At 33.4% G+C, this 13,173-nt stretch overlaps 2 protein-coding genes and 1 non-coding gene across 4 annotated transcripts; 1 reads left to right on the forward strand and 2 right to left on the reverse strand.

The window, feature by feature from the left end:
• The first annotated feature begins 3,044 nt into the window (after positions 1-3,044).
• On the forward strand, positions 3,045-6,046 carry LOC111366825 (serine/threonine-protein kinase RIPK-like). The gene is made up of 5 exons (XM_022987521.1): positions 3,045-3,537; positions 3,802-3,937; positions 4,883-5,019; positions 5,144-5,267; positions 5,356-6,046. Exons 1-5 carry the CDS (start codon positions 3,160-3,162, stop codon positions 5,895-5,897), a joined length of 1,317 nt encoding a protein of 438 aa, XP_022843289.1. The 5' UTR covers positions 3,045-3,159; the 3' UTR covers positions 5,898-6,046.
• Positions 6,047-6,516: 470 nt separating this feature from the next.
• On the reverse strand, positions 6,517-6,598 carry TRNAS-GCU. Its single transcript has one exon. It is a non-coding gene; the product is annotated as a tRNA-Ser (tRNA).
• Positions 6,599-6,889: 291 nt separating this feature from the next.
• Positions 6,890-11,421, reverse strand: LOC111366832 (guanine nucleotide-binding protein subunit gamma 3-like). Of its 2 annotated transcripts, none has more exons than XM_022987528.1 (5): positions 10,733-11,421; positions 8,497-8,549; positions 8,276-8,320; positions 8,130-8,177; positions 6,890-7,334 (listed from the first exon to the last, which is right to left on the reverse strand). In XM_022987528.1, the coding sequence occupies exons 1-5, from the start codon at positions 10,862-10,864 to the stop codon at positions 6,992-6,994; spliced, it is 621 nt and encodes a 206-aa protein (XP_022843296.1). In that variant the 5' UTR covers positions 10,865-11,421; the 3' UTR covers positions 6,890-6,991. The 2 variants fall into 2 exon arrangements, with proteins under 2 accessions (XP_022843296.1, XP_022843301.1); XM_022987533.1 differs by having other exon boundaries at positions 8,130-8,174; positions 10,733-11,418.
• Positions 11,422-13,173: the final 1,752 nt, after the last annotated feature.

Here is a 13,173-nt window from a genome sequence, read left to right on the forward strand (position 1 = left end):
TTTCAGCAATCAATGTTCAATTTACTTTCAATGTATTCAAATTCTCAATTGTAAGCTTTCTACAAAATTGCAATCAAATTTTTTTTTGTCCCGACGCGATCGAGAAAAGGCGGAAGGTAGTCTAGCGGAGCAGACTACTGCCGCACGGTGTCCCTTTCTGTGCCAAGAAGAAAGGCACCCCGTGAAACCATGTCTTTTACTTGTTAAATATTGATGCTTGTTGGTTTTTGCCCTTTCGCGTGAGAGCTTCTAATCGAGCAATACATCCTGTAGAAGGATTGGGAGCCTCATTGAGTCCCTCTTTGGTGTGAGAATAATTTAGTTGTCCTTACAAACTACTTAATATGTGAAGGGAATATATTCTATTCTTAAATATCGAAAACATTCTAACCCTTCGTTCTGAGATAAGATCTCTTTTGATTACGTGCCTTGGGATTGGTTATTATTATGTGGGACATATTTTCCTAGGGCTCGTTAATATCTAGTGGGAATAGAGACAAAAGTACTAGATAACTTGTTGGTTAGTCTACATAAAATGAGGTTAGTTGGATTAATGTGTTTGCTTCATGATCTTGTAATAATGTGGTTTTCTCATCGTCTATTGCTAGTATTTACCTTTGATTATACCTATTGAGATCGAGAGAGGTCAATCTACCACGCATCAAATGATTGCCTTTCGTAGCCGAATATCTTCTAAGCGAGTGATGGTGATCGATTGCTGACTCCGTGCTCCTAAAAGACTAGTTTATAAGCATTGAATGTTAGCCCTTGTTTGAGTCCCATTCTTTTGAAAAAAATACATTGTTCAATAGTGTTTTGATATCATTTCAACTACACATTCCTCAATAAAATAATATTACACGCAAATTCAAAATTTTTTCTTATTTTTTAACCACACATTTCCTACTAATACACTGTTTAAAAATTCATTATTTCTCCCAAAATGGGGTTCAAACAATAATATTTATTTTTCCTTATTATCATAAAGTTTTGAACAAGAAACCGATCATATACCTAAAATAAAAATAAGTAAACTCAAATAAAGTAAATAGACACAGATATGTTCTATTTATATTTTTGTGCAGTAATTAGCTTCTAGAACGTGAACAAGATTTGGCAAGCAAACCAACTATTTATTTAAGTCTTCTGATGTACTCAACATTTGACTTTCTCACCCTATGACAAAATCGCTAGCGTGTCATGAAAGAAAAGGTATTTTTATTTTATTTTATTTATTCTTTTCAAGAAATTTGATCCATTCTCAAGTCCATTTCCAAGTTGCAGTATCAGTTCAATTTCATTTTTTTAACTGATTAATGCAGAAAAAAACACATGTTCAGCATTTTAACAGTGTAATTTAAAATAATTAATTTATTTAAAAACTCAGCGTTATTTTTTTTTATTATAAACATTTTAAAACATTATTTAACTACGATTTTCTTTGCTACTTGATCAATATCGAGTCAAACAGGGGTGGATTCAGGGACGAGCAGGTCAGTGTACAGCCCGTCCGTCCGCCCCAAACCCCCTTTTAAAAAAAAAAAAAAAAAGGATCCGCCAGTGGAGTCAAAACATATTAGTACCATGGTGTTTACGATAGTCAACAACTATTTACTTATCGATTGTTGCTAGTGGTTGAAGTTGTCGAGATTATATCGTCGACTACGGCTATATAAACGTACATGATATATATATTTCATTGAAGTTTACTATCGATTAATTATTTTCTCATTTTTAATTATTTCGTACAAGTTTTGGAACTATTATTCTTTGTATTGACAATTTTGTCATGCTGGAAAATCAAAGATACCGCGTAATACGTGAAAATGGACCATTGTAGAAACACATTATCCTCGAATTTCAAAATTTATTAGTAATATTTGTAATATTGTGTAGATAATAAAATAGTAAGTCGACATTCTTTGAACCCGGTTTTAAAATGTCTTGGAAACAGATTTTCATACAAAACGTTTTCCCAACGCAGAAAAAAACCAAGTCAATAGTTATTTTCAATTCAACATATTTCTAGACACGAGACTTATCGCCCATTATTTTATTAGTATTTTTCTATTTATTTTAATTTTACTTTTTTAAAATTCATTTTCAACAACACATTCTTCCAATTAAATAATTTTGCACATAAACACATAACATATTTCCTACTTTTCTAATCACATATTTTCTAAAATTATTATTATTGTTATGATTATTATTATTTTTCACAAAAAAGAGGCTCTTAAAACTAGTTTGACAAGACTTCTGAAAAATCAAAATATACTTTTGATATTAAGAAATTGCTGTTGAACCTATTATGATAATTTTCTAAAAGGGTTTTTCCGACTATAAGAGCTTTTAGCCCTCGTTTGTCTGACATTTTGTGGAATGAAAATGGGTGGAATAATATTTTTTTGAAAAATGAGTAGTTGAAAAAGAATGAAATTTTCGATTTACGTATAATATTATTTTAAGGAAGATTGTGTGGTTAAAAATAAAAAAGACAAATGAAATGTAATGGAATAGAAATTCATGGGCGCCAAACGGGGCTTAGATAAAAGCGGATATTAAATAGCTTTTAGAGATTTTTTTTACCAGAAGTAGGAGTAAAAGTAAAAAATTATGTCACACAGTTCAATTAATGAGTGGGTAATTATTTTGAATTCAAATTTCACCATCTTTTTCAACATTCAATATACACAATGTCATCTATACAAGTGGAGACATAAAAGATCTTTACATTTAAATAAATAAATTTGCACCCTAACTAACAAGTTATTATTCTTTATTTTATATGAATTATTCAACTCATAACACGTAAGCAGAACAACATATACCTATATAGTATATACTCCACGGCACATGAATTATATCATGCATGTACATGGTATGGCATACATGAAATATAACAAAATCAAATAATTTAATAAATAAATGCATAAATAATATTGTAAAAGAAGTTGCATACATGTAACACTGTGTTGGATGGAGGACTAATCTGGTCATTTGAATATTTTCTTGCCTTCTCCATATATATATAAACATACAAAAACATGCCAAACCAACACATATTTCCATACAACCAATCTTCAAACTTAGCTTGTGCAGTAAAATAATTGCTTATTTTAAAGAATTTATCCAAGAAAATCTGATTTTGCAACACGAATGAGGGAGATGAAAATCATGAAATGGAAAGTTATATTTCCAAGTTGTTTCAAGATTGGGAACCCTACTCCCAAGCCAAAGAAAGTTGTGCCAAAACCATTTTCATCTCCGAGGCTTTCGTTATTGGATTTAAGCAGTTCAACTATTTCGGAAAATCTGTCTGTTTCTTTAGCCGGTTCAAATCTTCACGTGTTTACACTTCAAGAACTTAAGGTGATTACACAGAATTTCTCATCAAGTAACTTTCTTGGTGAAGGAGGGTTCGGCCCGGTTCATAAGGGGTTCATTGATGATAAGATTAGGCCTGGTTTGAAGGCTCAGCCTGTGGCAGTGAAGCTCCTGGATTTGGATGGCACACAAGGGCATCGAGAATGGCTGGTATTTCTCTTTTTTAAAGGCCTAGACTTTTAGACGAGGTTGTTCTTCATCAAAATAAATCATTTTGTTACGGGTTTTGGGGTTTATTGTTCCTCGTGCTTTTTTACTCTTAAAATCCAATTCATGTGATCCTCTTAGAGGTTCTAAGAGGTCGGTACGCCAAATCCCGAGAACAGTTTATCCTCTAAAAATGAATTTTCTGATTTTATGCAGTAATTTTTGTTTGATTGTTCATTGGAATTAATTATCTTTTATAATTAACAGACTGAAGTGGTATTTCTTGGTGAATTGAGACACCCACATTTGGTGAAGTTGATTGGATACTGCTGTGAAGAAGAACACAGGCTTCTGGTATATGAATACATGCCAAGAGGCAGCCTGGAAAATCAACTCTTTAGAAGTAAGCTCCTTCTTTCATTAAGTTATAATTAAAATTGCACTTATCACTGTGTGCTGCACTATGTGTTGTCTTTTTAATTATAGTTCGAATTCGAGGATTCTTGTTCCATTTGCAGCCAGAAGTTCTTAAATTAATCATAACGTACTTGACTAAAGTCAATGCTGATATTTTCTTTGGAATTGTTGATTGTGTGCTGGTAACTTGTCAACAGTACCCTTTTTAATTTTTGAACAAGTCAATCTTTCTTCAGGCAAACGATATCACAGATATGTTATATGATATGACCAACTCTGCCAATGTTTTAAGAATTGGTCCCACCATCAATCATAGAGGGTAGAGCCTCAATGATCAAAGGGTCAATCAATGAAAAATAAGAATAATAATAATAAAATTTTAAAGTAAATCCACCCATGGTACAGAATTTTTGATATACTCACATAGGAAGTCGGCAGTAAAATAATTCAAAAAATAAATCACCCACTTCATACTATAAATATTCTTTTAAGTAGTCTGTAAAAAATCTTTGTGTACTTAAAGCAGCCCTCAACATCCACCTATTATTAGTGTGAACTGATTTTTTATTTTTGACTTATTTTGATTGGTTGACAACTTCTCCATCTTTTGCATATAACAAGATGGGTTTCTGAACTAGTCCTCGATTTCGACCGAACCACCAATTTGATCTTGACTACAGTAACTTCAACTACTCGTAGGATTCTTAAGTAATTTAGTACAAATTTTCAATAAATTCGATGTCGATAGACCATGAATATGAATTTATATAATAAGATGTGAAATTTTAAATTGAATGTCGACTTAGTACAAACTCGTAGATTTGACTTAAAAACTGATTATGAAGAACGTAATAGAGTTCAATTAACAACGAATTATTTCCAATTAAGCAATTAATTGATGATTAAGAAACATTTTTTTTTTCTCAATCAGGATATTCAATTTCTCTTCCATGGTCAACAAGAATGAAAATTGCCATTGGAGCTGCAAAAGGACTTGCCTTCCTCCATGAAGCTGAAAACCCTGTCATATATAGAGATTTCAAAGCTTCAAACATTTTGCTAGACTCGGTGAGTTTCTTTCTTTAAGCTAGTTGGTACGAGACAAAATTTAAATAAATGATTTCTCATCAAAATTTTAGATGATATCACTCAACATGTCTGGTCGAAGCTTACTCTTTTATCTCGTATCTAGGATTACACTCCTAAACTCTCGGATTTCGGGCTTGCAAAGGATGGTCCAGAAGGAGACGACACACATGTCACAACGCGCATTATGGGCACCCACGGCTATGCCGCCCCAGAATACGTCATGACAGGTAATTTAGTTATAATTTCATCCAATCAATTTTCTCAACAAAAATAACAAATCATTTAAAATTAATTAAATTATCGAACTTCTTGCAGGTCACTTAACAGCAGCAAGTGATGTATATAGCTTTGGAGTCGTACTCTTGGAGCTGCTAACTGGTAGGAGATCGGTAGACAAAACCCGTCCCCACAGAGAACAAAACCTAGTAGAATGGGCAAAACCCATGTTAAAGAATCCTAAGAAACTGCTAAGCAGGTTAATGGACCCTAGACTTGAAGGGCAGTACCCAGAAATGGGGGCTCAAAAGGCAGCTTCTTTGGCTTATCAGTGCTTAAGCCATAGCCCAAAACCTAGGCCAAAAATGTGTGATGTCATAAAAATTTTGGAGCCTTTGAAAGATTTTAATGACAATATTCCAATTGGGACATTTGTATATTCAGTTTTCGGGGACAGTGATTTGGAGAGGGAGTATGACAAAAAGGGTAGCGAAAAAGGTTATTATAAGCAAAGACACGATGTCCATGAAGGTCGGATTAAGTCCCCTAAATCTCGAGTTATTTTATCGAAGAATAGTCTACATGGGAACCTAAGAAAAGGGTTAGATTCACCTCTGCACAATGGATTGAAGAGAGAATAGATCAGAAAAGTTTCGTGAATCGAATTGTAAATAGTTGTGTGTAATGAATTTGAAAACGAGAGATAAAAGAATTGACAAAGTCACGAATTGAATCGAAATTCAATTCGACATTTTATAGTGAAACAAGTTATGGTTTCAAATTTTGGTGTCTTATGTTCGTTTTTAATTTGTTATTTTCTTATTTCCTCAATCCAATCAAAATCAAGTTCAATAAAGATGAAAAATGATGTGTGTACAGACAGTGCTGTATTTCACAATCGTAGGGCTTGCAATAATTTTAATCATCGATCCCGCCTCTTATATGTGAGAAGGTTGTCAATTATAATGTCAAAATTGCTGCTGTAGCAAGATTCAGAAATGTAAAAAATCAAAAATAAAAGCACAAAAAGGATTCTCTCTCAATTCAAATAAAAGACTCCTGACTATGTTCAACAAATACTCTGTACCCAGTTGTCGAGAATATATACCAAGGCCATCCGTAATTCTTGATTATGAAACTAAAAAAGCGAAATCAATGGGCAACTTTGTGCCCTGATGGCTTTGATGATATAGAAGAAATTGTGAAGAAGAATGCAGAAATTGCGTGGGTGAAGGAAAGGAATAAAATAAAAAGACGAAACGTCGCCTGAGAGATTCGAACTCTCGCGGGGAAACCCCATGTACTTAGCAGGCACACGCCTTAACCACTCGGCCAAAGCGACGACGTTGTTTGAATTCTTCATCAAAATTATAAATAGTTTATAAATGGCAAAACATTCCCACCATTTATTTACCGATAATTCTAGTAACTTCATGTTCTTGAAAGTTTTTCAATAAATTGGTCGTGTTTCTTTTTAGTAATTTTTTTTCCAATGACTTCAATGATGAATTATACGCAATTTTAGGAATTCAATCATCAATGAAATATGCTTAAAGTCAAAATAGAGTCAAACCAAAATAAAACAAAAGAAAATCCAAAGTTAGTATAATACCACCACCACCTATAAGCATGGTGAGACAAAATGAATTACATTGCACTGTCTAAGTTACATTTGGAACAACAATTTAAAAAGGCAAATATATCAAGTTTACATTTAAAATTACTGCATAATATACTAGCAACACAAGTAGCAAGGGTAGCAGTAGCAGCAGCTTTTGTCACAAGGGGAACATATATTTACCTTTGGACATTTAGGATACCAACATGTACATTTTCTGGGAAAACAAAAATAAATCGAGCAGGACGGACATTTGGGAATGCAGTGACACAGTCTACAACTACCGTCACACATGTTACAGCATCGAGTATTGAAACACGACGAACAGTGGCACTTGGGCATCGAACAGCAGATGCATGGGTCGAGGTTACACAAATTGCAGTCACAACAGTGTGGCATATGAAGACGAGGGCATTTAGGACAATAGCAAATCCATGGAATGTTGAAACAGGACGTTCCTCTGAAATACAAAAGAACTTGTGTTACATATGGTAAGAATATAATAGAAAAGAGCGCAAAGTACTCAAACCAAAATTCCCCAAAAGCACGTATTAATGAGTAACACTAAGCACTTGTTTGATTCCCTTTAAAATTTTAACCCATTTTTTCTCTTTTTTTTTTTTTCAACCACACATTTTGCAATAAAATAATATTACAAGTAAATCAAAAAATTTTCCTTCTTTTTTAACCATACATTCGCCCAAAAACTACTATTCCAAAACATATTTTACACAAATTTCTCAATGGTTGTCAAACAGGGGCTAAAAAGGATGTTCAAGTTTCACAGATATTCCTCGACTATCGTTGAGACAATACGAAGTATATGCTGACAGAACATATAACATAGGACTTTTAACATGATTAGCCTTTGAGTAGCTTCTGAAACCATGTTCTTAATTGTCATAACACTGTAATAAGCTTTTCGAGTGAAGAGCAAAATCAATACTGTATCAATCTAATTGTGTAGTAACATAATAGGTCAATGATGGACAAAAATTTCAAGTCATTCTCTGAAGAAATTGGATTGAATGACGGAATTTGACTAGGGTCCTCAAGAAATCGAGTCTAAGAAACATTGAGTTAATGAATATTTTACAAGTGCAAGTAATTAGTTAATGATCGTCAGCAGAAGTGCAGAACAAATGATTTTTGCCACAAAAGTATTTGTTCTAATTCTATATCTGAGACTTTTGATGACAAAAGGTAAACTAGAATAAGAATATTCCACAAATGGAAAGTGATATGCAGCTCATACCTGAGCCATTTCCAGAAGCGACGAGATTTGTGAACTTTCTTCATTCTGCTTTTAAAAACCCAAAACAAAAATCAGCGAGTGAGAGTGAGAAAATAAGAGATTATCTATCTGTAAGAAAAAGAAAAGATAGTTGATGTTTTTCTTACGTAGGAATAAGAGGATCCGAGTTTCCAGTTACAAAATCAGCAATCCTGCAAAATTGATGTGTTCATTTAGTTGCAAGCTAATCACGAAGCAGGTGCAAAGCATGTTAAGAAGGGAAAAGCACTATATAACGTCCATGGATGTATTTCTTTAGATATATGATATATATTTATATAAACAAAACTTCGGTCGAGGCATTCTGGAGAAACAAAACTTGACATACTCTTTACAGGATTGTGAAGCAGGTTGAAGGCCTTCGACTGATTTTAATTCTTCCTGATTGCAATAAATTTTCGGATGAGCTTCCATTTACAAAAAATAGAGTTTACATAAAATAGAAGTACAGTGCATCCTTCACCCATTGACAAACCATGGAAAAATTAAACTAGATAAGAGAGCTACTTAATATAATCAACTGTCGCAGGTTAAATAAATTTGTAAAGTTTTACTCATATATCTTAGTTTCATCAAAAACTAAAATCCTTTCCCATGTCACAATTCCGAATCAAAAGAGACGTGTGGTTAAATAAATTTGTAAAGTTTTACTCATATATCTTAGTTTCATCAAAAACTAAAATCCTTTCCCATGTCACAATTCCGAATCAAAAGAGACGAGTTAGCTGCACAAATTCACATTTCTCTTAATTGAACAAGAATAAATTGAACCAAAGGTAACATGCTGATCTGTTGAACATATAAATGCACTCCATTAATTCAGCTAATGTGGAATAAGTTATGCACTAATGATATCCATCCAAAAAGGCTGGACGGGATTCAGCTAACACAAATACTTAAATTTCATGGTAACCTCAAAATATGCTGTTATATAGAGCCGGATATTGCCCTGCAACTAGAAGATGGCTATGGAGTTCACTGTAGTTTGGCTGAATGCAGTCTTCCCTCACAGTCTTTGAACAGGAGATTATTTAGAACTTCAGATGCGAGGATCTTGACAGAAAGAAGGTGGCTTTGAAAACAGATATACAATCAATCTACATCCCTATATTAATTACTTGGCTTGGCCCAGAATCCTTGTTTACTAGAAAGACGGTGGGCATGGAAACTAGAATAGATTAGAGCATGGTCCTAATGCAGCTGGGATGGGACAATCCCTGAGTTTTTTGTGCTATACTTCACGGCAAACAAAACATGCACTTTACTGATTAACCAAATACTCCTAAATAGCAAGTAAAAACACTGCATGACAAAACGTAATTTCAAACATAATTGATATAATCTTGAGTAATCCTTGACAACACAAAGTACCACTTGATACAACGTCTAAGCATTGCTGACACTGTGTAAAAGTTAAACTCAACTGGACACAGGCATGAGACAGACAACGATATATCAGAATCTACACCAAAATATATACAGTATTTGAGAACTCTTGCCAGATAATTACTGACTGGAAATATTGTTCTGCCGTGCACATTGTCTAAGCCAGTTTGTAGAGTTACGAATACAAACACATAACCTTCCTTTCAAGATTGACAATATCCCTTTCAGCTTCGAAAGAAACTAACATAATTAGACCGCATTAAATTAACATTCAGAACCCTGTTGAGTAACTGTTAGGGATGTAAATTTGACTAATTGACTTGGGTGGCCCGTGACTCGACCTGGGAAAATCCCGAGCCAACTTGGGTGGCCCGTGACTCGGCCCGGGAAAATCCCAAGCCAGCCTAGCTCGTGGGTCGGAGGGAGCTAGCCCAGGGTCAGGCCGAGCCCCATTTTGAGGCTTCGAGCTCGAGCCCGAGCTGGCTCGTGAGCCGAGCCTCAGGGGAAAAAAATTGAACAAGCTGCCTGTCTGTTACGTGTAGCAGCTATGTCCGCTGCCATTTAAAAAAAAATAAAAGTCACTCTGCTCGGTAAGCCTGAACCATTTTTACTCAAGCCGAACCCAAGCTTCAAGTTTCGGGCCTTTGACATCGTTCAAATCCTTTAACATTTGTCCACTCTCCAGTAATTTAAATTTTTAGAGGAATTATTCAAAATGGCATCAGAGTAGGTACTCTATGGTGGAAAGCTTGGAATTATCAATGGTCTAATTCATCACTTTTTTTGAACAAGCTGCCTGTCTGTTACGTGTAGCAGCTATGTCCGCTGCCATTTAAAAAAAAATAAAAGTCACTCTGCTCTGTAAGCCTGAACCATTTTTTACTCAAGCCGAACCCAAGCTTCAAGTTTCGGGCCTTTGACATCGTTCAAATCCTTTAACATTTGTCCACTCTCCAGTAATTTAAATTTTTAGAGGAATTATTCAAAATGGCATCAGAGTAGGTACTCTATGGTGGAAAGCTTGGAATTATCAATGGTCTAATTCATCACTTTTTTCCCCCAATTACTGTCGCATTCAAGTATAAAATCCTAATAGTAGCTTATGCAAGTGAATTAGAAGATGAAATGACAAAAAAAAAATAAAAATTAAAATACATGGCATCTAAATTCCAACTCACCTCAAGAAAGCTGATCTCCCTTTCCAGAATCTGAACCTTGGCTAACACTCGACGTTTCCCATACAAATCTGGGTATTCCGGCGGCGACTTGGGCCGTGGTGGCACTGAAACAGTGCCGACAGAGTCACCCATTTCTCCAATTTTTGCACCACTAATGTTTCTTTCCCTTTATGAATACTGGAGATCAATCAAAATAGGACAAGCAAAGAGGGAAAACTGAAAATTGCAAGGAAACAATAATTACTGGGATTTATGACTTTTGGGATAATTACGAGGTGCAGACTGCAGAAACGCCCGGACCATAAAAGTTCTGCCACAACCACTATCAGAGCAAACCTTGACAGAACTACCCGTACATTACAACAACTATACTGTATACATACATAAATTAATACTAATATAAATATAAAATGCTTATATGAGGGATTGAATTGGTGGTTTATTCCACCAACATTTGGAAACACTTGTAAGGTTTGCAACAATCGACTCTCTTTCAAGATTATGCAATCTGCTCCACTCAATTCAATTGCCATTATTAGCAGTAAAATAAACGCTTGAAGGTTTACAAAATAGTGAGATGGGTTTGCAGAAATGTTCAGAAATGGCAGAGAGTCGATTTATGGGTTGGGGAACATCGTACATCAGATCACACGTGACTGCTGTGTATATTATAGAGAAATGACTACTAGTTTAAAAAAACAGTTGTGATCCCTCTCGGGACATCTCCAGTCGTAGCACCAAAATTTGAACTATTTTGCACCAAATTTTACACTAAATCAAAATTCTTCTCCAACCATTACACCAAAACTTACATCAAATAAATAGTGCTTTATTATTTTATTCATTCTTTCGATTTTTGTCAATATATTTATTTAAAAAAATTATTTATTTATTTTATAACTATATAAATTACTAAATCATAACTTAGTTAAATTAACAAATATATTGATTATTAAATTATTCACGTGTTTTATATATTATGTTAAATTGACAAAAATAATTGATTATATTATTAATTTACGGTAAACAATTACATTAAATTTACAAAAATAATAAAATTTAATAATTTAAACTTTACGTTAAATTAAACTTTAAACGTAAACTTTACATTAAATTAACAATTATGTTAATTATTATTGATTATATTATTAAAAATAATAAACTTTAACAATATAATTAATAGTGTAATTTATTATTATTATTATCATCATCATCATAGAATGAAAATGACATAAATATCCTTAACCATTATCTTTGAAAAATAAAAAATAAGGGTAAAATGGACATTGCACCATTTGATGCAAAAATGGTGTAATGAATAGTTTGGTGCAACACTATTCACTTTGCACCATTTTGCACAAAAATGGTGTAAAGTTTGGTGTAGCATTGGAACAACCTTGCACCAAAAAATGGTGCAAAATAGTGCAATGGTGTTAATATTGAAATTGCCCTTAGGTAGAAGAAATCCGACCAGTGATGGGATGAATGTGTTTAAAATTAGGATTAATCTTCTTGTACATAGGGGCCCTCCAATTGGGGGCTTCCATGTGTACATTATGAACACCATTATGGAGGCCCCTATATACTTCTAGCATCCTCCTTAAAATTAATGGTGTAAATTGCTGTTACATAGAAGAATGACAAACTTATTGTCATTCATGATCTATCATCATCCTCGTTTCAATCATGTTTTATGTACACTAATATTTACACTTTGTCATATAATATTATTTAACTGGATAGTGTTAAAAAAAGAAAAGAAAAGACAGTTACACCATGATTGTCCTCCTCGTTTTTACTTTTTACAGTTTTTCTAGAAAAAAATAAAATTGGAAAAATCGAGCATGGCAGCGTCTGGTACTGAATACAGGCCAGAGTTGAGTCAGGATGGACTGAACCGTTTAAGGTATTAACTGTGAGTACAGTAACTTTTTTCAGTTTTACAATTTAACCCACAAGGGAAAAAAAAAAAAATGAACATATTTTATTTTTTAACCATATATAACGATGGATCTATAAGTACTTTTCAATTATTTAACACTCAATTCTATTTTTTTTTTATAAACTAAATCGTTTATAAATTCTTTTCAAAAGGAGAAAGTTACGTAAAACTAGTTAATTAATTAAGTAGTACGATAAATATGCACAGTTCTATTCTTTTGAAAATGATGTCATCTCTAAAATAGAAAATGACTCGAAAACGACAAAGAGAACAGACCCTTAAGATTTGAAATCATGTGTTTTTTTTTTTAATTTCAGATCAAGCAAAGATTTAAAGTGACATACCCAATTTACGGAAAAAATAAATATAATACATGTATTAGACTTTTTAGAGAAAATTAATTTTTTTAGATAAAGTAAATCAATAGTGTAAACAAGCACGTGCCGATCCTATGTACCTTCCTTACCCATGCTGGCTAAAGATATAGAATTAATTGTTC

This window comes from Olea europaea, chromosome 2 (assembly GCF_002742605.1).
Source record: "Olea europaea var. sylvestris chromosome 2, O_europaea_v1, whole genome shotgun sequence".
NCBI lineage: Eukaryota > Viridiplantae > Streptophyta > Magnoliopsida > Lamiales > Oleaceae > Olea > Olea europaea.